The sequence below is a fragment of the Mustela putorius genome, unplaced genomic scaffold, assembly GCF_011764305.1.
Source record: "Mustela putorius furo isolate JIRA1106 unplaced genomic scaffold, ASM1176430v1.1 tig00001075_pilon_pilon_pilon, whole genome shotgun sequence".
In the NCBI taxonomy this organism is placed as follows: domain Eukaryota; kingdom Metazoa; phylum Chordata; class Mammalia; order Carnivora; family Mustelidae; genus Mustela; species Mustela putorius.
In genome coordinates, this window is record NW_025421560.1 from 4,840,134 (window position 1) to 4,862,245 (window position 22,112).

The 22,112-nt window shown below is 55.3% G+C and overlaps 1 protein-coding gene across 3 annotated transcripts in view; it reads left to right on the forward strand.

Moving 5' to 3' along the window:
• Positions 1 to 877: 877 nt before the first annotated feature.
• Positions 878 to 22,112, forward strand: part of GPR137B (G protein-coupled receptor 137B) — a 49,367-nt gene continuing 28,132 nt past the window's right edge. For 2 of the 3 annotated variants that reach the window (XR_006608756.1, XM_045087293.1), the window contains exon 1: positions 925 to 1,461. Coding sequence is in view for 2 of the 3 variants with exons in the window: in XM_045087293.1 (XP_044943228.1) it covers positions 940 to 1,461 (522 nt within the window). In the remaining variant the exon portion in view is untranslated. Of the gene's footprint in view, positions 1,462 to 22,112 lie in introns of all 3 variants that reach the window. The other variant, XM_045087294.1, reaches the window with a different exon arrangement.

Here is a 22,112-nt window from a genome sequence, read left to right on the forward strand (position 1 = left end):
CGGCGTCCAGCAAGTCAAGTTTTCTGTCTGGGAGGAGCGACCCTCTCCGGGGCGGCAAAAGAGCGGCCGTGGGATCTGGCCAGCCGGGGTGGGCTGGAGCGGGAGCCCATGAGCGCAGAGCAGTCGCGCTTCACCCGGAGTCCTGCGGCCTTCGGGGCTCCCGCCCAGAGCTCGCCGCACTGGCGCGCTGCCTGGAGGGGCGCAGCCGGCGCGGCGGGTCTCCGGGGAGCACTGCCCTGTCCCCGCCTAAGGAAGAGTGCCCTGTACCCCCAAGACGGGCCCGAGCCACAGGAACCAGTTCGCTCGCACCGGCGACCCCACAAACACGGGCTTTCCTGCAGGGCACTTCTGGATTCAGAGTCCGCGAAAAAACGCCGGCCCTTCACAGCCAGTTTTACTTTTAATGAAATAAATAAATAAATAAATAAATAAATAAATAAAGACTGACTTAAAGTTTGTTGTTTTGAGATAAAAGAATTAACTTCTGCAAAACAAGTCAGTCATCGTCGGCGGAGAGCTGGGGGCCGTGGGGAGCCCTGAGCGGGGCCGCGCGGGTCCGGGACTTCAGGTGCTGAGCGCGGCGGGACCCGCGGTGTCCGGGGACGGGCGGCGGAGCGGGCGGTGGAGGGGGCGGGGCGGCGCCTGGATCCAGCTGTGCGGGACGCGCAGTGTCGGTGGCCAGGCGGGGCGGGGCGGGTCGCGCGGCTCGGGGTCTGACGTGGGACAGTGCGGGGTGCGGCGGGGGCACGGGGGCGCGTGCGGCTCGGGGTCCGACCTGCGGCGGCGAAGGGCGGGGCGGCGCCGGGGACGCGCAGGGCGGGCGCAGGGCGGGTGGGCACGCGGCGGGGCCGCGGGGCAGTGCAGGGGCGCGCGGGGCCGCGGGCGCGCGGGGGCAGCGGGCGCGGCGCCGCCCCTCCCGGCCGGGGCCGCCCGCGGATCATGTGGTGCGGCGGGAGGAAGTGCCGCTTGTTTTCTTTCCTGCGGGCGCCGGGCTCCGGGCAGGGCGCGCGGCTCCGAGACCCCCCCCGGGGGCGGCGCGGGCCGCGAGCGCAGATGAGGCGCCCCGGGCCCCGCCGCGGCGTCCCGGGCCCGATGGCGGCTCCGCCGTGGGACCCGCTCCGCAACGACTCTCTGCCGCCCACGCTGACCCCGGCCGTGCCGCCCTACGTGAAGCTCGGCCTCACCGTCGTCTACACCGCGTTCTACTCGCTGCTCTTCGTGTTTATCTACGCGCAGCTCTGGCTGGTGCTGCGCTACGGCCACAAGCGGCTGAGCTACCAGAGCGTCTTCCTCTTCCTCTGCCTCCTCTGGGCCTCCCTGAGGACCGTCCTCTTCTCCTTCTACTTCAGAGACTTCGTGGCGGCCAACGCGCTAGGCCCCTTCGGCTTCTGGCTGCTCTACTGCTTCCCCGTGTGCCTGCAGTTCTTCACGCTCACGCTCATGAACCTCTACTTCACGCAGGTGAGCGGGGCCGCGCGGCGTGGGACCCTGGGGGGCGCTCACCGAGGGGCCCGGCGCTCACCTAGGGCGGAGGGCGTTCACTTGGCGGGGAGGGCGTTCACCTGGGGCGGCGGGCGCTCGCCTGGGGCGGGGGCGCTCACCTGGGGGGAGGGCGCTCACCTGGGAGCCCCCCCCCCCCCCCCCCCCCCCCCCCGCCTCGCGCGCTGCGCCAGCTGCAGGGCTTATGGCTGCGCGGGGCGGTAGGAGCCCAGAGGGTGGGCGGAAGGCACTGGCCCGAGCCCTGTCCTACCTGCAAGCCCTTCTCCTTCACCCCACCCCGCCCATTCCCAAATGAGGTGACAGAGAGAGAAAGTGAGGGCCTGCCCTCCTAGCCATCGGTGGGTTTTGGGCCCGCCCTGTCTGGGCTCAGGGGCCGCTTCGCGCACACTTTAGAAGGCGGCTGCCAGGGAGGCTGGACCTCTATCTAGACTGACTCCTCAGTCCTGTCATCCCAGAGCACCTGACCTGAGCCTGGAAAGGTCATGTGCACGCTGGCCTCCAGATTGGGGTCAGACGCTGATATTTTTGAGTAATGACAGGACGGGACTGCCCCATTTGGGATGAGATGTTTTTGATCTCCAGCTTGGAGCCCTGCTGAATGAACTAGAGCTTTGGACTTCATTTCTCAGGGCTGCTGAACAGTCTGGGGGTGACACCCAGCTCCCCAGCTGCTTCCAGGGGAGGTCAAGGCTTGCTGTCTGAGCTGGATGGAGAGGCCCCAAGAAGAAGCCATAAAGTTTACCGGGGCTCTTTTATGGGCACAGAGGAGCTAGTTTATGAGGCCTATTTTTAATAAGCTAATGGGAGAACATGTGAATAGACTGGGCTGCTGTGACTTAAGGAAAGGACGGTGATTGTAAAGTGCTTTGTAAATACCATGGCAGGTATTGCAAAAAGGTTTAAGTACACAACGCCCTCATCATCATCTCTGATTCTCATTAGCTTTCCAAGCCCTGAAATGTCCATTTTCACAAGGACTCTGCCGGTGTCATCTGGTGAGGGTAATTGAAGAGCTCTCTCACTGACAGACGCCCGATGCAGGCAGGCATTCTCCTTTTTTAAGTGTCCCTGTTCTCTAAAGAAAACGTCTTTACTTCAAAAAAAGAAAGGCAGGCAAAAAAAAATAGAGAAGGATTGCTGTGCTGTGGGAGCCCTAGAGACAATCGGCAGGAAACAGGTCTGGCTCCAGAATAGCTGGGTACTAGTTAGTAGCCATGATAGTCTTATAAAACAGCTCTGCGCTCACAGCCTTCTGATAAGTCTGGTGTAGCCACATATTTTTCCAGTGCTCGAGTCATAGGTATTATCTGTCAAAAAATTACCTTTGTTGCCCAAAAGCTGGTTACTCAGGCAGTCCTCAGCTCCACTGCTGACACTTTAGCTTTTTAATTGGATCCAAAAGGGTAGTTCCAGCAAGATACAAAGGTGAGGTAGGCTGACATTACTTTAAGAACTGTGACTGTGATCGTGTTTTGTATTTAGGTATTTGTGTTCCTTTCTAAGAGAAAAAAAAAAAAAAAAAAAGGAAAATGCAGGCCAGGGCCATGGCTCTCCACACTAATCACATGCAAATTCTGCACTAGCTGGCTTAGGGGCAGGGCCGCACATTTTCTGCACCATCTGCTGGTTGGCAAGTAAACGCTGAGCGAGGGAAAGAGTGACCAGGCAGACAGAGCCACTCCAGTCAAGAGGCCTCAAGCCCTGGCCCGGGCTTCTTTGTATCTTCCGCCTCTTGTTGCTTTTCATATCTCCCGGGTGGCTGGCAGGAAAGGGGGTACCTAAGTGCTGGTCTTCGAGGCTCTGTAGAGCAAAGCCATCCCCTGGCTTCCTGACAAATACTCTGATATTTCTGGGGAACTAGAAAGGGGGTCACCCTTCCTTTGACTCTCAGCTCTGACGTCTCTCCCTAGCTCTCCCTCCTGCGTGCCTTCTCTTAGACAAGGTTCTCAACCACTGGAATAGCCCAGGGAGCTTTTAAGAATTACCGCTTCCCTGGGGCCCATCTCAGAACAAGTCCATCAGATCTGGGAGGGAGGGGGTGAGCAGCAGATAATGGAGAAGCCCGACTGGGTGCCAGGCTCCATTCGAACTGGTTTGGCCTCTTTATAAGGGCCCTCTGATGGTAGTGATGAGACGGTCCCTGTGTTGTGAATGGTCAGAGAAGTTCAGTGGCTCGCTCAAGGTTACCTGGTCGGGGCATGGAGGCGCTGGGAGGTCCCCCACATCTCTGGCATCTAAGCGATGGCCCGTGCTTTGTGGTACAGTGTTCAGAGGGGAAACATACTCTACCGTAGTTGTAGCCCCTGTTTGCCGGGAGCCAAACCCCTGGCTGGGGGGTACGAATCTTATACCCCACCCAGTTAAGTAGTAACTCAAGGGACTTAGGTGGTGTATATTTAAGCTGTGGGAGGCTTCCGTGGGACCTGAGCCCTCAGGAGGCGGGTTTGTGGCAGCTGGGGAGGCCAGTGGGAAGAAGGAGAGGGCTGTGGCAGAGGGGCACCATGGCAGAAGTTTGGGGAAGAGCTAGAAGGTGCTCTTGGAGCTGGAGGAAGTCTCATCTGTCATTGTCCTGTGCTCTGTGCCTGGCCCAGTGCCTGGGACTGGCTTAGGCCTCTGTGTGGAGCCTCCCTGATAACTGGGGAGAAGGTGTTACCATCTTCCCTCTGGGGGGCGGGGTGGTCAAGAGCTGGCCCATCGTGCCCCGCAGCCTCCGAGGCACCTCCTCTTGCCCCGGCTGCTGGAGGGCCATGGTCCCTTCTGTCCAGGGCTCCGAGTGCAGGAGAAGGGTGTGTCCTGAGTGCTTAGCCTTGCCCCCCATCTTTGGAATCTGGCTCTTCTGGGGCTGGCCCGAGGAGGTGGTTTTATGGGATGCTCTGCCTGTTCTCTGCTGGCTCTGCTTCACCTTGGGCTCTGGGGGTGACCCTGTCATGGGGCCGCGGCCACATGGCGGACTCTGTCTTATCCTGGCTCCCTCTGCCTGTCCGCCTTCCACCCAGTCCCTTCTGCAGGTGCGGCCACGCAGGTCAGGGGCTGGTGCCCATCCTCGGTCTCCTCCCAAGTCCCCACCTGCCCTCTTTCCTTCTCTGCCACCTATAGAAATCCCAGGTGTAGGCAGATACCACCCCTCCCACCCCCCCGCCGAAGTCCTGGTGCCATTAGACCTCCACAGCACAGGTGGGCCTCTGCTGGGACTCTCCAGAATCCACTTTGTTGTCATGTCTACACCCCTTGGGTCTGAGCCTTCCCATCTCAGCACGTCACTGTCCATGGAGTGGGGTGATGAGGTTTCTGCTTCCTAATCCCCTGGGGGGAGTTCCTCGGGGGTTTTCTCGAGCAGTTCCTCGGGGGTTTTCTCCTCAGTGACCAGGGATGCCGGTTGCATCTCCTAGCATGAACGCTGCTCTCCTGCCGGGGCTGATGACTCCTTTCTCCACTCTCCAGCTCCTGGGACAGGCTGGAACATGGGAGGAGGCTGGTGGTAGGACTGGTTCTGCTGACTCTTAGCAGGCCCTGTGTGAGGTGTGTGACTGGCCCCAAATATCTGGGGCTGTCTTTGGAACGTAGGGTGTTGAGTACCTGTCCTATCTGGCTCTGGTCCCCCAGTATCAGTCCTGGGGACAGCCAAACTCCCACACAGATCTTTTCTTCTTTTTCTTCTTTTTTAAATAAGATTTTATTTGTCACAGAGACAGAGCATGTATACAAACAGGGGGAGTGGCAGGCAGAGGGACAGGGAGAAGCAGGCTCCCTCCTGAGCAAGGAGCCCGACCCGCATGATGGGATCCCAGGACCCTGGATCATGACACGAGCTGAAGGCAGAGGCTTCACCGACTGAGCTGCCCAGGCGTCCCTCCCACTCAGCTCTTTGCTGCACCAGGAAGTGGCGGGGCCGAGGCTTGAACCGAGGTCTGTCCTCTGGAGCCTGCTCTTCTGGCACTGTTTGCCTCAGACGGAGGTTTCGAGCAGAGCAGGACCCTGAGAACAAACGGGAGTCTCTGCACTTGGGCTGTTGGGGTGCCTTCCACACCAGGCTGTGGGGTTGAGGCCCAGTAGAGAGGCTACCAGCTTCTGCACCGGGCAACCCCTGGGCCAGCAGGTCTGTCTGTAGAGCTCCTGGTGTGCCATGGGCTCAGCCATCCCTTCAGCCTTTTTCCCTTGGAATCACGGGTCTGGACCTCAGACTATTAGGGACCCGAGTTTGGTGGAGTGGAGGGGGCTCAAGGTCTCACTGGTTCCGCTCTGTCTTGAGCCCGGTGACAAATTCCTGCCATGACAGGAGGGTATTTTGAGGAAGGAAAAGGAGAAGTGAACTCTGGGGACGGGGCGACATGGGGTGTGGTTAATGGATGCTGACGCAGAAGCCGGGATGACAGCGCATCTCGAAGGCAGCTGGGAAGCTGCTGCAGGGCCATTGGGGGTGGGGAACTGTGGCTCGTGGGGGGTGTTGGAGTGTATCATGGGAGTCTGGGGGTACTGTGTGCCAGCAAAGGCCTATAAATGAGGGGGCAGCACCGCACATGGGAGGAGGGGGGAACCGTGTGAGCAGGACCGAGTTTGAGTCCGGCTTCACCCCTCATATAGCTCCTGTGGCTGGTTACTAACATTCCTCATCAGGAAAGCAGAGACCCCCGGGGGCACATCCCCCTGGTGGGAGCTGCTTTAAGGAGAGCCTGTCTGTGTCGTACCCTCTGCACCTCAGTGAAGTGCCCTTTCTGCATCTAACAAGAGCGACTCTGGCTCTTGCCCAGATACCAAACCAGGTCTTAAAGGTCTGACCCCCGGGGCCGGCCCTGCCTTTTGTCCCCCCACCGTGTCATCCAAATGACTTGTGGTGCCATGCTGCAACATTTATGTTTGTAAAGTGGCAGGGACTCTCGGCTCTCCCTTAGCGGGAGTGTGAAAGGGAACAGCTCACCTCTGCGGCTCCTGGAGCCGAGATCTGGGGGAGGGGGTCCAGCAGCCCAGCCCTTCCTCTTCCAGATGAACCGACTGAGGCCTGGAGGCTTCTAGGGACTTGTCCAAGGTCACCAGCCTGGGATGAAGAGTGGGGTAGAGGCCCGGCACCGGTGAGCCTGTGTTTGCTGCACACACCACCCTAACTCAAAATGCACTGTCCCCATCCTTGGTGATAGGGAACCAGGAGGCAGCCAAAATATAATCAGGGACCATCTCTCCCTCCCCCACCAGGAAAAGGGGATGTTGATCTTAGGAATAAGTGAGTCTTGCTGGGGTTCTGGGAAGTCCATTTAATCAAGAAATGTTTACCATGGGGCGCCTGGGTGGCTCCTTTGGTTACCTTTGGCTCAGGTCATGATCCTGGAGTTCCAGATTAAGTCCTGCATCAGGATCCCTGCTCAGCAAGGATCTGCTTCTCCTTCCTGCACTCTCCCCTCTCATGCTCTCTCTCTCAGTCTCTCTCAAATAAATAAAATCTTAAAAAAAAAAAAAAAAAGGTTTACCAAATACTATTGTGTGCTGGGTCGAAATCCTGGAGGTGTGAGGAGGGATGCTTCTAGGCCTGTACGTGATTATGAAGAAGTAAGAAGCTTAGGAGCACACAGACAGGCCTTTGACTGTCCTCAAGTACCTTATTTCAAAGCTGGGACCAAACAGTCACACCAGGGCAGGGACTATGCTGGCCTCACCTCTGTGTGCCACACCCATGACCTCTTGGTCCCAGACACTCGCCCCTGTGGTCACTCAGTGGCTTATGTGTATGTACCTGTGTGTGTGTGCTTGTGTGTGTGTTTGTGTACATGCCTGTGTGTGCCTGTATGTGCTCTTCTGTGTGCGTACCTGTGTGTGCGCTTATGGGCGTTCCTCTCTGTGTGTACCTGTGTGTGTGCTTGTGTGGGAGCCTCTATGTGCATGCCTGTGTGTGCGCTTGTGTGTGTGTGTACCTGTGTGTGTGCCTCTGCAAGGGCAAGCACACATGGAACCTAGGAGAAGTTTCCTTATTTGCATTCAGTTGACTATCCACCATCAGCCCCTCCCAGGAAGTAGCTTCCGAGCCTCACTTCTAAAAATTTCCCTAAGAAGGGGCCTTCAGATTGTACAGCCCAGGGGTGCCTGGGTGGCTCAGTGGGTTAAGGCCTCTGCCTTCGGCTCAGGTCATGATCCCAGGATCCTGGGATTAAGCCCCACATCGGCCGATTAAGCCCCACATCGGCCTCTCTGCTCTGCGGGGAGCCTGCTTCCTCCTCTCTCTCTCTCTCTCTCTGCCTGCCTCTCTGCCTACTTGTGATTTCTCTCTCTGTCAAATAAATAAAATCTTTAAAAAAAAAATCACAGATTCTACAGCCCAGTTGCCCAAGATCTCTCATGGGAGCACCAGCTTTTAATTCTCTCCACTCTAGTTATCATTGTTTCAGCGCTGGTCTAAGCTGAGCCATGTTTTGTGAATGCCCTCAGCACTCTTGGGAGTTGTCAGACTCAGCCGACCCCAAGTCCTGTTTCCTTGACCCTGAGGCCTTGATTTTTCAACAGCAAGAGCAGAGCAGAGCCTCCTGGCTGTGTCCTTGTGTGCTGAGCATGAACCTGCAGCTCCCGTCTCCACCAGGAGCCTTGGTCTGGGTCCCACACACCCTGCCACCTACGGGGTTTTGTGGCATCTTTTTGTGCCCCTGTCTTTCCCCAGGTCAGACAGGCAGGGCCTAGTTGGGTGGGGGATGCCCATGGCTGTGTCCAACAGCGTGTGCCCTCCCCAACCAGGGACGGTCGTGTGTCCCTCATCTCGGCCCCCAAAGGCCTCCAGTACTGGGGAGGAGAGTGTCCCGGAGGTGACGCCATCAGGGCGGTGAGGGGCTGCCTGCCCAGAGGGGCGGCCATTGGCAGAGTGGAAATCTGCTCATCCAGCAACATCACTCGGAGACTTGGGTTTTTGAGAACAGCGGATCATGTGATCTGGAGAAAGGCTTCATTCAGTCGGTTCCTGTTGTCCTTGTAGCTCTAGCGAGGGGAGAGGAGCCTCTTCCTGGTTTGTGGGTCTGTCTCAGGCCTGACATTCAGGCAGGTCAGGTTTTCTTGGGACAGGAATATTCTCAGCCAGTGGTCATGATGATCCCTGCTGCACTCGCACTCAGGGAGCCTGCAGAACCTTGTAAATACTTTACTTTTTATTTATCCCTGGCCTGAGGTTAAGAGTCTGTTCGCTAATGAGGATAGATGAAGGCCAAGTGGTTTTTCTCCACAAGTAGGTTGATTTCCTCAAATTTGCGTGCAGAGGGCCTCGAGAAAAGAAGGAGCACAGGGAGCCTGTGTCTGTATCTTGGGCCTTCTGAGCCCTGTGTGACCTGTGTGTGTGTGTGTGTGTGTGTGTGTGTGTGTGTGTGTGTGTGTATTTATCTTTCAAAAGATAAAAACTGCTCTTAGCTCACAGGCCATACAAAAAACAGGTTGTGAGCTGGATTTGGTCCTTGGGATAAGGTTAGAACAGACCCAGCGTTTATCCCCAAGCTCCCACCCCATCTTTATCCTGTTGTTTTTGCTGGGACAAGTTGGAAATGGGCTTGGGTTCTCATATCCTGCTTAAAGAGTGCTGTTCCAGAGGCAGTAAGTTGGAATTTCTTCCCTTAAGGGCCACTGACTATGGGAAAGACAGACATGATGTCACAAGACATCAAGCCGGTGCTGGCCCATTGTCTGTGTCTCCCCTGCCCCTGGCCGCCAGGAGACAGGTTCCCTTCTGTGGCCGGCGTGTAACATCATCAGCTCTCTACCCCTTTCACGGCAGACACTTGTTAAGCATGATCTTCAGGGCAGAAATCCCCACACACTATGGGATACACTCCCCAGGCTGCCCCCTACCTCCTGCTGCCCTTTTGGGGGATTCTAGACCTAAGAGCTGTGGGGGATTGCGTTGCCCATCAGGCCGGTGGATGACCGGTGGCAGACGCAGCAGGGAGAGAAGCTCAGGGAATGTCAGCCCACGGCTCACTGCGGGCTGAGCCCCCCGTCAGGGCTGCACTCCTGCCCCCAGGGACGGTGCACACGTCTGTCCACGCATAGCTGTCACATGGCGGCCCCAGTTTCCACTGCAGCCCGGAGACTCTTCTGCTCAGTCAACGAGCATGTTTTCAAAATCAAGGTGGAATTCACACAACATAAAAGGAACCATTGTGTTTGTACAGTTTGGTGGCATTTAAGCCCCTCCTGTTCTGCAGCTGTCACTTCTGCTCACTTCTCAAACGGCTCCATCTCCCCAAACCCTTCCCCTTGCGCCAGCTCCGGGCAGCCACAAGTGTGCTTTCTGTCTCTGTGCAGTGACCTGTTCAGGATGTTTCCCACCAAAGGCAACCCCCCATCAGTGGCCTTCTGGGCCCAGCGTCTCTCACCTAGTGTGAGGTTTTCGAGGGTCACCCATGTTGTGGCACTTGTCATGACCTTGCTTCTTGAGGCTGGAGGGTGTTTTGTAGATATCTGTCCCCGTTGGCCACCCTTTCCCCCACCGACAGACGTGGAGGTGGGTTGTCGTGTGTTTCTGGGAGCCTGTGACTCTCTAGATGCTGTGTAGACAGGACTGGGGACAAACGTGGCTCCTGCCTTGATGGAGGTGCGTGTTGCATGGGAAAACAGACCACGTGGCGAACATCGCTTGTGCCACTGGCCAGCATTACTTGGGGACAGTCCTTACAGTGGTGACACAAAGTGGGATGTTTCCAGTGGAAGTTTGGGGACTTAGGTCCCTCCTTCATCTCTACGATTCTCACGATAGGGTGCTTGTTGCATGTTTTTAAAAGAACCAGTGACATCTGTTACTATTTAAATGTAAGGCAAATCCATTTGCTCTGGTTCGTTCCCAGAGGCAGCTTCCTGGGGTTCAGAGCGCTGGGACGGAGAGGGGTTGCCTGGGGGACGTCTGCTTGGCTCCCATTCCTGCCCTCGGGGCCCTTCTGAGCAGATACAGTCCCTCCTGCCAGGATAGCCCTTCACAGATATGGTGGCAGAGGTCTCCTCCAGGTCCTGTCCTCATGGGCTGTGCCATTCTCAGTTCCTTTCTTTGTTTCTGATGGGATGTGGGTTTGTCCCTCACCATCCTGGGCCCTGCTGGCCCCACCCAGTGGCCCACTGTGAGCCGGGGCAGCTCTGGGAGCAGAAGGAGGCCTCGGTCCCCGTGTCCTGCCACGTCGCTTCCTCTCTGGGATGTCCCGAGGGTCCGTCCAGTCAGGGGTGGATATGAGGAGCACCGTCTGCGCTGTCTGGGGCTCCCCAGGCTGCTGTAACCAAATACCATGGGGGTTTTTGCAGCAAATTATTCTCTTAGTTCTAGAGCTGGGGGTCTGCGGTCAGGGTGTTACCATGGTGGTGCTCTGGTGAGAGCCCTTCCAGGTTGCAGATGGCAGCTTCTCCTTGGGTCCTCACATGGTGGAGAGCAGAGAGAGTACTGTATGCCCCTCAAGACGGCTTCATCCTCCTGACCTAACTGCCTCCCAGAGGCCTTGCCTGCTGACTGAGTGGTGGGACTCCACGTGATCTGGGGGGACACCCATGGGCGGCCTGTAGCCCGCACTGCACTGCTCCCAGCCAGGGCAGGAGTTCTCGGGGAATGTCAGAATTCTCCCCACTTATGAGGCAGAGTTATTTTGGGGAGGGAAAGACACATGTGGAATCTTCCGTGCTATCTTACATTGTCGTTCTGGGGGATTCGGTGCAAGGATTATGGCCGCGGTAAGACGTGGGCCACTGTGGTCACACGGGGCCTTTCTTCCTGGAGCCGTTGGGCCTAGCTGGCCGCTGACCCCCGGCTAAGCTTCCCGAGTTGGAAGAGGTCTCCTCCCTGCTATGAACATGTTATTTTGTGTGCGTGTTCCACACATCTGGAACTGTCGCAGGCAGGGCCTCCACTGGCAGATTGTGACCTGGGGTGGCAGTTGCCGTAAGAGAGGTTTGGAAACGTAGTGATGATCGTGGCACCTTGTGTGGTCAAGGTCCTTTCCGTTCACGAGGCTGAAGAGAGAGGATCCTGCCTGGGAGGCCAGTCTGCACGGTCAGTCTCCATCTGTCCCAGCGAGACATGGGTCTTGCTGGCGATGATGGCGGGTCTTCTCCCCATGGCCTCTGCCCAGCGGAGCTGGTGGGTCTGGGGTAAGACTGGGCTTCTGTGGCCCGGGCTGTTGTGGGGGCTGCTGGGCCCGGCTCCTTCCTCCCCATGACAGGTGGGGCCCACGCCCCTGAGAAACAGGCTGCAGCAGCCCAGGTGGTGCTTCCCAGGCTGCCGGTTGCCCTCTGCCAGGGCCCTTTATGTCCTAGAGTTTTCAAGGTAGAAGGCACCTGAACAGGTTTTGGGACTAACCCTTTTGTCTCACAGAGGAACACCAAGGCCCAGAAAGGCAAAGAGAAGTCATCAGGGCTGAACCAAGCAGGTTGTCTGGCTAGCCACATCCCTGAGGCCACTCAGGTGTCTGCCGGCGAGGGTAAGCGGGGACTGAGGGCCAGGCTTGGTATGCTGCTGGCAGACTGCCAGGGGCGCTCTCCGGGCTTCCACTGCCCCTCCTGGGCTGCCTGCCGGCCTAGAGCCTAATGGGAGGTCTGGGTGGTGTGGGCACTGTCCGGTGGAACCCAGTTCTGTTGACGAGGACAGGGAGGCTGTCCTGAGCCACTTGGGGTGTGGAGGTGGGAGCAGAACTTGGCGGAACAGGTGGAAACTGGAAGCAGGAGAGGATGGGAGGAAGCAAGTGAAGGTGCCGCTTTCCTGTGAGACATTTCCCTCTGCTCCCCGAGTGAGCACTGAGAGTCGGGGCAGTCCAGGCGCAAGGCCAGTCCTGCTCCTTGCCCCGCTGTGCGGCATTTCGGGTGTCGGGTCATCCTGACGGGACAGGACAGCAGAGCGGTCAGGAAGCCGGGAGACAGCTAGCACCACTTGCAGGCGAGTTCAGAGGCGAGGCAGGGTCTCAGGTTCTTCCTGAGATCACGTGCAAAAGCAGCTCACTTCATTTCTGGGGACTCTGTCTGTGTTCTTCGCGGCAGCATGAGGCCAGGAAGTGAGCCGGACTCGCTCCTCTGGCTGTGAGCTGGCCAAGTTCAAAGGCAGGAGTTGAAATGGTGATGACCTGACCCTGGAGCCCAGTCACCTCCCTGGAGGCCCCTCACATGGGGCCCGCCCAGGACCCAGACAGAGCCCACCTGTCTTCAGGCTTCAGGCTATCGACCCACAGAATTCTATGGCCTTTTTCCTCCATGGATTTCCATGGCTTTAAATGCATGGCCCGTCTCTGCACCCATGAAGACACCAGGCTCGTCCTCACTTTCGTAGATGGCCAACCCCCTAGAACTTATGCATGTCCTCGGATTCCTGCAGAAGGGGAGAAGTGCCCCCTTCGGGTCTCAGAGACTGTTGTTGTCCTGCAGCCCTGCTCTGGTGAGTGAGGGCGCTCAGCACAGGGAAGTTCAGAGGGAGGCAACTGACCGCCGACTCTCACCTGGGCAGACCAGCGTCTCAAGCTTGCATAATTTCCCCGACGTATCAGGAAGTGGGCAGCACAGAGGGTCCATAAGCACGAACAGCGAATGTGTCTTGGTTCCTAACCTTTCAGAGTGTGAAAGTTCCTTTTATGGTCAAGAAGGCCTCTGTGGTCACGGTTTAGTAGTGCATTTAGAGTCATGGTTTGAGAACATGTACAAGGACTAGTAACAGCAGCAGGGCTAGCAAACACCTGAACCCCAAGTGTCTGCGAGGTGCCCGGCATTTGTCTCAGTGCTGCATGTGTGTTAGTTCACCTGATCCTCTCAGAAACCTGTGAGGTGGGTACTGTGGTTACTTTCATTTGACAGATGGGGTACTTGAGGCACAGAGAGGTTACATAACTTTTCCAAAGTCACACAGCTGCCAACTCTTGGAGCCAGGATTCAGGTCGAGGTGAGCCAGCTCAAGTCCACACTCTGAACCATATTTACATGTCTCTGTGCCAGAGAAGGACACACAGCTGCGGCCTGTGGACAGGGGACACTGGGCCTTAGTGAGAACGTGTATTCTAACGTTCAGACGTTGTGAACCCGTCAGGATGGGCAAACAAACAAGTTGCAGAAGGGTGTGGAGAGTGTTAATGTTGTTCAGATGAAGTGAAAAACCACCCAGGATGGTACTCTGTATTTTGTATATGTAGTATACTGGTATACTGTGAGTTATTTGTGAATGCATGCACGCACAGTAGAAGCGTAAGCCTTCCTGGGAACGGTAAGGCTGGATTCGGAAAGTGATTACCTCTGCAGAGGAGGGAGGGATTAGAACTGGGGAGAGATGTCTGGGGCATCAGTGATACCTTTTTTATTTATTAAAAATAAAACTGAGCTGGAGCAAAGATGATTGTGTTGCAGGTTGAACTGTGCAATGGGTACATGAGTGTGAGCTAAATAGTTTCTTTCTTTTTTTTTTTTTTTTTGTGAAAAATTTTTTTAATTTGTCAGAGAGAGCACAAACCAGGGAAGCGGTAGGCAGAGGGAGAAGCAGAGTCCCCGCGGAGCAGGGATCCCGGTACGGGACTCCATCCTGGGACCCCAGGATCATGACCTGAACTGAAGGCAGACGCTTCACCAACTGAGCCTCCCAGGAGTCCCCAAGTTAGGTAGTTTCTTCGGGTATATGTGACATTCTTTATAATGAAGCTTAAACCTACCATAAATTTGTAACATTTTCCTGTTTTTCTTTTTTAAAACTTTTATTTATTTGATAGAGAGAGACATCGAGAGATGGAACACAAGCAGGGAGAGTGGGAGAGGGGGAAGCGGGCTTCTGACTGAGCAGGGAGTCTGATGCAGGGCTTGATCCCAGGACCCTGGGATCCTGACCTGAGCTGAAGGCAGATGCTTAAGGACTGAGCCACCCAGGTGGCCCAAAATTATAACATTTTCAAGTGAATTTGCGTATACACATTTAAAGAGAGTGTGTGGAGAGACATACTGGTTTCTTTTGACTTCGGCCTGCTTGGCTGCTGGGAGGGTCTCCCCGGGGCCTCAGCCCGTGGCCGGCCCCCGGCACAGCAGGTCAGGTGTGTGCAGCCTGGAGCCTGCTCGGGCTGGGACAGGTGGGGAGTGTCTGTTCAGCCTGTTCATTTCCAGGGAGCAGTGGCCCCGAAGGGCAGACGCAGGGACCTGGGTCAGGCGGGGCGGTGTGTGGAGCAGGACGACTGCGTACAGAGCCTCTGAACCAAGTGCGAGTCTGGAAGTAAGGGCTCCATTCAGACGCAGACACCGCCTCTGGGGACAGCGGTTACTTTTGTTTAATTTCGCTGAATGCACAAGGGACACTGTCATACCCACAAAGAAGAGCATGGGATGTTCTGCCAGAAGCAGCCAGCATGACATTGGGAAAAATGATGGTGAGGCAGCAAATGCCAGTGTGAGTGAGTGGGAGGAAAAGCAGGCAAGTGGGAGTTCAGAGAGGAGAACAGTTGCTGAGAGGGTCGGGCACTGTGATTTATGAGGGGAGGGGACAAGGTCAGCAGCTGCTCGAGAGACTCTTTGCTTCTGTCCCAGCAAGGACGTCATCCACTGGGCCCTCTGGCATCCTCTGAAAGGTGGTGCAAGGGACCTGGGGTTACCGACGTCCCCCAAGGCAGGTCCAGGTGGACCAGGGATTGCTCACATTCTGCTGCAGCCTCAGGGGTCTGCCAGGGCTTCTAGCTTCCCCTCTTGCCTCCCTGGAACCTGGTCTTAAATCAGAACCCGAGGGGCCAGGATGGCTCACGGTGGTGTCCGCAGTCCTGGATGACCTCTTGGGAAGTTACCCAGCTTTCTTTCTGTGGTACAGTTTTGGGCGGGACTTTATACTGCAGTGGAAGTGATGCTGAGACCACGGGCATCTGCGAGGGGAAATGCTGTCTTTCTGAGAGGCATCGACAGTTTCTGAGGGAAGTGGCCACCGCTCCTACCCCGCCCTGCACTCCTCACGGCGGCGACCGCTCTGGAAAACCCCGCTGTTCTCCCCGATCTCCCCGACTCTGTACACACCAACAGGACAGCAGAAAAAGACCTGGTCCCTTTGTTCACCTTTCTCTTTCCCCAGGAAGCACCTCGGACTGTCCCTGCACATCAGGGTTCCAGCCAGACCACACAGTCCCCCAGGGCCACCGGCCGTCTCTGCGACCGCTCTTGGGCCCCCTCAGTTTCTTGCCATCTGCCTCCCTCTGGGGCACCATCAACCGCTCTCTGCTGTCCGGCTTCTCCCTCCCTCAGTCTGACACCCAGAGTCTGGGTCTCCCCATCCTAAAACCATGGTCCCAGCCCCTGTGCGGGGGCCTCCCTCTTTCATTCCCCCAGAGCACCCCCCCCTGCAGTGCTCCCCTTCCCCCCCTGCTGGGCCTGGCCCCGCCCAGGCCCCTCCATCCCTGCTCCTCTGCTCATTCCCTGCTGCTCCTGCATGTTTGTGGGGACACCCCCCCCTTCCAGGCAGCGCCCCGTTTCAGGGATGCTGTAGTCTCAGCCTTGCGCAGCCTTCCCGCTGCCGATTTTGGAAGATTTGCATCAGCGCGGAAAGAAACGCTGTAGCCTGAGTGGTCACTCTCTGTGTCTCCCTGACCCCCGACCGGACCATTCCTCACTTACCTTCTGTCTTTGATTTGCCTCTGTCTCCCCTTCCTGCTCAGCCCACAGAGGCCCTTTGCATCTCATCCTCACCCCTGCACCCTGATTGCTGACTGGGTCACCCCCATCCCATCCTCTTGCGTCCCGCTGCCCAGGCCTGACGGGCCTTCCCAGCCTTGGCCGCTGCCTCACGGCCTAGCCCTATGGCTGTGACGCTGCCCTCCCCAGGGTGCTGAAGTGCCCCTTGCCCAGCAGCCTCCTCTCCTCACACCTCCCTGCCTCATGCCTCCTCGTGCCATATCATGTCTCCTCACACCCTCCCATGCCCCCTCACACCTCCCATCTCTCACCTCCCCACACTCTCTCTTACCCTCATGCCTCATCACACCTCATCTGCCCCCTCATACCTCCCACCTCATATCTCCTCATACCCCCTCACACTTCTCGTGCCTTCCCACATCCTGTCACACCTCCTCATGCCTCTGCATACCTCTCCACACTATCTCGTGTCCTCTCACACCTCCCCCTACCCCTCACACCTCACACTTCCAGAAATCCCCTCACACCACCTCACACCTCCTCACCTCTCCCTGCAGCTCCCTGCACCACTTCATGCCTCCTTGCACCTCCCCACACCTTTCCACACCCCCTCACACCTGTCCACATCTCCCCCCACCTCCTCAGATCACCTCACACCTCTCTGCCCTCCTCCCACCTCTGGTGTGTGTGTGTCTGCTTGTGAGTTTCTTGAGGTCAGAGACCAGCTCTTTCTTATCTTTAGTTCTCGAGTCCAGATTCCGCGCACCACGCTGCCGACCTGGTCTGCGCCCCGTCAGTCTGAACCCGAGAATGGCACGAGTTTTTGTCCAGCCTCAAATGTTCCTCAGCTGGGGCGCCTGGGTAGCTCAGTCAGTTAAGCCGCTGCCTTCGGCTCAGGTCATGATCCCAGGATCCTGGGATCGAGCCCCGTGTCCGGCTCTCTGCTCAGCAGGGAGCCTGCCTCATCTTCTCTCTCTGCCACCTGCCTCCCTTGCCTACTTGTGATCTCTGTCTGTCAAATAAATAAATAATAAATCTTAAAAAAAAAAAAAATGTTCCTCAGCTTCTCTCACAGTCTCTGTCTTCGTCCTCTCTGATTTTATGGGTCTGGTTTTGTATCAAACAGGCAGAACCCGTGCTGTCAGGAGCGCCATAAAGTAGGGACGGGTGATTTATCTTCATCTGCCTCTCCCTCAGGAGCTGCCTCCTCCCAGCCCAGGTCCTGCTGCGGTCAGCGTCAGTGGGAGCCAGTGCAGACCGTAGGAGATGGGCAGTGAGATAAGGGACCCCCGGCAGGCCAGAGACCAGCACTTACCCAGCGCATTTAGCTCCAGTTCTGGGCACGAATCAACTTTCAGTGACGTCTCTTGAAGCACAGATTGGGGTGGGGGTGAGTAGGAGAGTTTGGGATTTATTTTCCTGGAAACTCGATCCGGATATTTATACACCTTAAGTAACGGAGGCAGACACTGTGTTGTAAAAATGTGCATATGTATTTGTACGTGTGTGGGGTTGTGTGTGCCTGTGTGTATACATACATTGCAGTTAAAAAATGCCAGGAATTTAAGTGCAACTTGAAGGACCTTAACATTAAGAATTAACTTGAATAAAGGAGGATTTTCTCAGCTTGAGTACACCCAGCTGCATTAAGACCTAGATGTGTCACGGATGATTGGCTGTGGATTGAGTTTTACAAATCCTGGTCAGGCTTGTCTTTTGATGTGGTTGTCACTTTGGCTGTTAGTTTCGAGAGCATCAGATGATTTACTCAAGATCAGGTTGTGTCTTTCCCTGGCAACGACTTTCCCTCTCCAAGCAGGGACGAGTTTGAACTCTGTGGGTGAGGCTCCGGGCCCCCTCAGGGTGGAACGCCTCACCCATAGACCCCTCGAGCTCTGGGGGCTGCATGGCTGGTGGCCCTGCATAATGGGGGGGGGTGTCTGAGTATTGTTTTAAAGTTACCCTTCTTTGTTGTGTTACAATCACCGTGACTTTTACTAAGGCTCTGGTGAACAGTGGTATGGGCAGTGTCTGTCCAGGCTTGGTGGCTAGGGCAGTGTCTCCCAAACTCTGTTCCTCAGAACACTCAGAAGACTGTAAATGGCCAAGTAAGTTTGGAAAAGTGCTGCGTGCTACGTGTTTTCTCGATTGCAGCAGTCATTTAAAGACTGGGAATTTCCCTGTGGGAAAACCATGTAGCCTAGCAGTTTCCAAATTTATTTGATCATTTGACGCTTAATTTCTAGGAGCATTTATTAGTTCTCAATTCTGTAGGAACGCCCTGAGAAGCCCTGGCTCAGAGTAAGTGTGTGCAAGGGGAGGCGTTGGGGCAGAGCGCGTGATTGCCGACAAGGCTTACATGCTAGACCGCGTATTTGACCATTACAGCTGGAAACCCTGTCCTTCCCTGTGTTCCAGGAAGGGTGTTCCGGGTCCGGGCTGGCCTTGGACGCCGGCCTCCCGCACCTGGCTCTGTGCAGTCCACTCCCAGCGGAACATGTGCAGATGGGGCTGTGGGGGCTGGGCATGGAGGAGGCCAAGGTGCCCCCCACGAGGTGGTGCCCACCTGCTCGCTGCCTGAGCTCAGACCAGCAGAGGCTGCAGCCTTCTGGTCTGCATCCCGGCTCGTCACCTCTAGGTCTTTCCTTTCTAGCTGTAAGCCTGTTGAAGGCAGGACTGTCACAGTTTTCTCTCAGTCCTGCTAGCGCTTTGCATAGAGCTGAGTTGGTTGTGACCCCCTCGTTGTCCCCTGTCTGGGGGATGCTGTCCTGTGGAGTGTGCTTGGGCCGTGCCTGGGAGCACCGGGGTAGGCCTGGTGGGTGAGTCACTCGGGCTGAAGTTGCCCACCAACAACCAAGCCCACTAAGTGTGGCACAGTATTAAAAATATTTGCATATTGACAAGGTCAGGCACTTTTTAAAAATACTATAGTGTTTTCTCTGTGCTTCGATGTTTGTGAATTCTTTCTTTTTTTTAAGATTTTATTTATTTATTTTACAAAGAATGAGAGAGAGAGCATAAGCAGGAGGAGCAGCAGGCAGAGGAGAGGGAGGGGCAGGCTCCCTCCAAGTCGAGAGCCCAATGTGAGGCTGGATCCCAGGACCTCAGGATCATGACCTGAGCTAAAGCAGATGCTTAACCAACTTAGATGCCCAATATCTGTGAATTCTTAGTTAAAAACTACTAGCATTTTTAAATAATAAAGAATTATTAAAAGCAAGGTCCCCAAGTACTATTTAAGGAGAATTTTTCCAAAACCATTGTTCTGTGTTGCGTGAAACGGTCATATTTTGTAGCAAATCTTTGGAGTCCTGCATTAATCTGTTCCTAAGAGAGGTTGTTTTGTAACATTTCTCCTTACAGGCTACAGAGAAACACCAAAGGTGATGGGACTTGCCTAAAATCCCAGGGGAGATTGTCAGGTGAAGCCGGACTAAGGACCCCTTTACAGTAAGGGCAGTGTCCTTTGCCACATATTTGTCTAATTACCAGACATTTCAATTTATTTGTAATGTCAACTCCTACTTCCTACTTCTTTCAAAAAACAGTGTGGGACAGATACAGAAGTCATGTCAGAAGCAAAATCATTTGTAGGTTCAGAATGCTTACCTATGAAGCTTGGAAAGTGTGGTTTAAGTGGGGGCAGGGGGATGGGTAGATTTGTTTCCTGTAAAGTCTGTGGGAGTATCTGCGTGTCCTGCTCCCCAGATATGGAGTCTGTTCCTGAGAGTCTCTCGTGGCAGTGCGTGACTGGACATTGGAGGGAGGTCTGGCTGGGGGGCTGTCCGTGGACCCCCAGCATCCCCTGATCTCTGCACTGTGCCCTGACTCTCTGTGTCATCCGGTTACTGCGATCGCCTCTTTCCGCGTGTTGTAAGTGAATGGTTGCGAAGCTACTCAAGCAGTGGTCCTTGGACTAGCTGAGTCAGAATCGCCTGGGCTGGGGAATTTAGTGACATGGAGGTTCCTGGGCCCTTCCCCAGACTCCTCCCCAGGTGGGGCTGTGGGATTTGCATCTTTAGCAAGTTCCCCAGGTGATTCCTTTTTCCCCTTTAATTGAAGTATAATTGACACACAGTGTTATAATAGTTTCAGGTGTACAACATAGTGATTGGGCAAGTCTGTGCATTACTCCGTGCTCACCATGAGTGTGGTCACCATCTGTCACCGTCCCACGTCATTGCAATAGCGACCATCTTCCCTGTGCTGTACTTTTCATCTCTGTGAGTTATTTATTTTATAACTGAAAGCTTGTACATCTTAAACCCCATCACCTATTTTACCCATCCCCCCACCCACCTCTCCTCTGGCCACCACCAGTTTTGCTGCATTGCAGAGTCTGCTTGTTTGTTTTTGTTTTTTTCAGATGCCCCATCGATGTGAAATCATACAGTCCTTGTCTTTCTCTGACTTATCTCACTTAGCATAATACCCCATACATCCATCCACTTTGTTGCAAATGGCAAATTTCATTCTTTTTTAAGACCAAGTAATATTCCATTGTGTATACATACCCTGTCTTCTTTATCCAGTCATCTGTCAGGGGATTCTTAGGTTGCTTCCATATCTTGGCTGTTGGAAATAATGAACATAGGGGCGCAGATATCTTTTCAAATGAGTGTTTTCGTTGTCTTTGGGTAAATACCCGGTAGTGAAATTACCAGATTATATGATCTTTCTTCTTAAATGTTTTGAAGGCTCTCCATACTGTTTTCCACAGTGGCTCTTGTGCACATATAAGTCAGAATTACCTACTGAGGGTCCTCAGGGGAATGCCTTTTAGAAGGCCCCCAAGGGAAATGGCTTCTCCTGTTGCAGATGTATTCTGGGAACTGACCCAAACAGTCCCCATGGAGGCTCCCTATGACCTCGCGTCAGCACGCTTAGCCACATACTTGGGATCCACCAAAGAATCTCCTGGGGTTACTTCAGATATTCCTCTTGCACACATATTTCTCGCTGAGTCTTCCTGAGGCAGGGGGGCAATGATATTTAACTCCTGTGTGGCCTCAGAGGTCCCAGAGCTGCCTGTTCTCTCCTCCCTTCCCCCGCTCTCACGCTGCCCACCCTGTTCTCCCTTGTCCTTCCCTCCATCCAGCTCGGGCAATGTGTCAGTCCCTTAGCTATTTTCAGGCACTGAGCAAAATGTGGGAGAAGCCCTGAATGCAAAGAGAGCTGAGAAGTGGGAGAGCGTGTGTTAGGTTGGTGGGGAGGGGTGGGTCCAAGAGGGGCCAGGGCCAGGCCAGGCTGGGAGCAGGTCTGGGAACTCAGTGCAGAGGCCTTGCTGGGCAGCAGGGGACATGGGTCCCGATACAATCCACAGCAGGGGCTTCGCCCTTCTTTCAGGGTTGCCCCCACCCCATGGACACCAGGGATCTGGGGAGAGCACAGCCATGAGCACATTACCCCATCTCAGTCCCCTGGCCAGCCCCCCAACACCCCTGGGAGCCACCTGCCCTTGCCTCAGAAGCCCCCACGTGCATGTGCTGTGGCCATAGAGGCCACGTCACAGCTGGAGCTGGAGTGGGAGCTGCCACCTACCTTCCCTCTCCTCTGCCTCCTCAGAGGCTCTGCCAGGCTGGCCGCTGTGCCCTGTGTGGACATAATCGGCGATGGGGCAGCACACGAAAGATGTGGAGAGATTCCGACACATGATGTTTTCTCCTGTAAATAATGGTCATTTGATGCTTCGATAGCCCAGAGACTTTGGAAGTAGGCTGCCGAACTTGAGACCCGTGTGGGCGGACACTTACGTTCAAAGAACACAGATTTGATGCCAGTGAAAATTCTAAGGAAGGGTGAGGGCGGACTGTTGATCTTTAGGGGAAGTACAGGTGTGAATCTTATTAAGAGAAGTAGTTGGCTGTGGTAGACCAGTAATACCTTTACTCCCCCCCGCCATTTTTAACACTTTCCATTATTTAAAAATTTTTTTTTCTTTTAAGATTTTATTTATTTACTTGACAGACAGAGATCACAAGTAGGCAGAGAGGCAGGCAGAGAGAGAGAGGAGGAAGCAGGCTCTCCACTGAGCAGGGAGCCCAATGCGGGGCTCA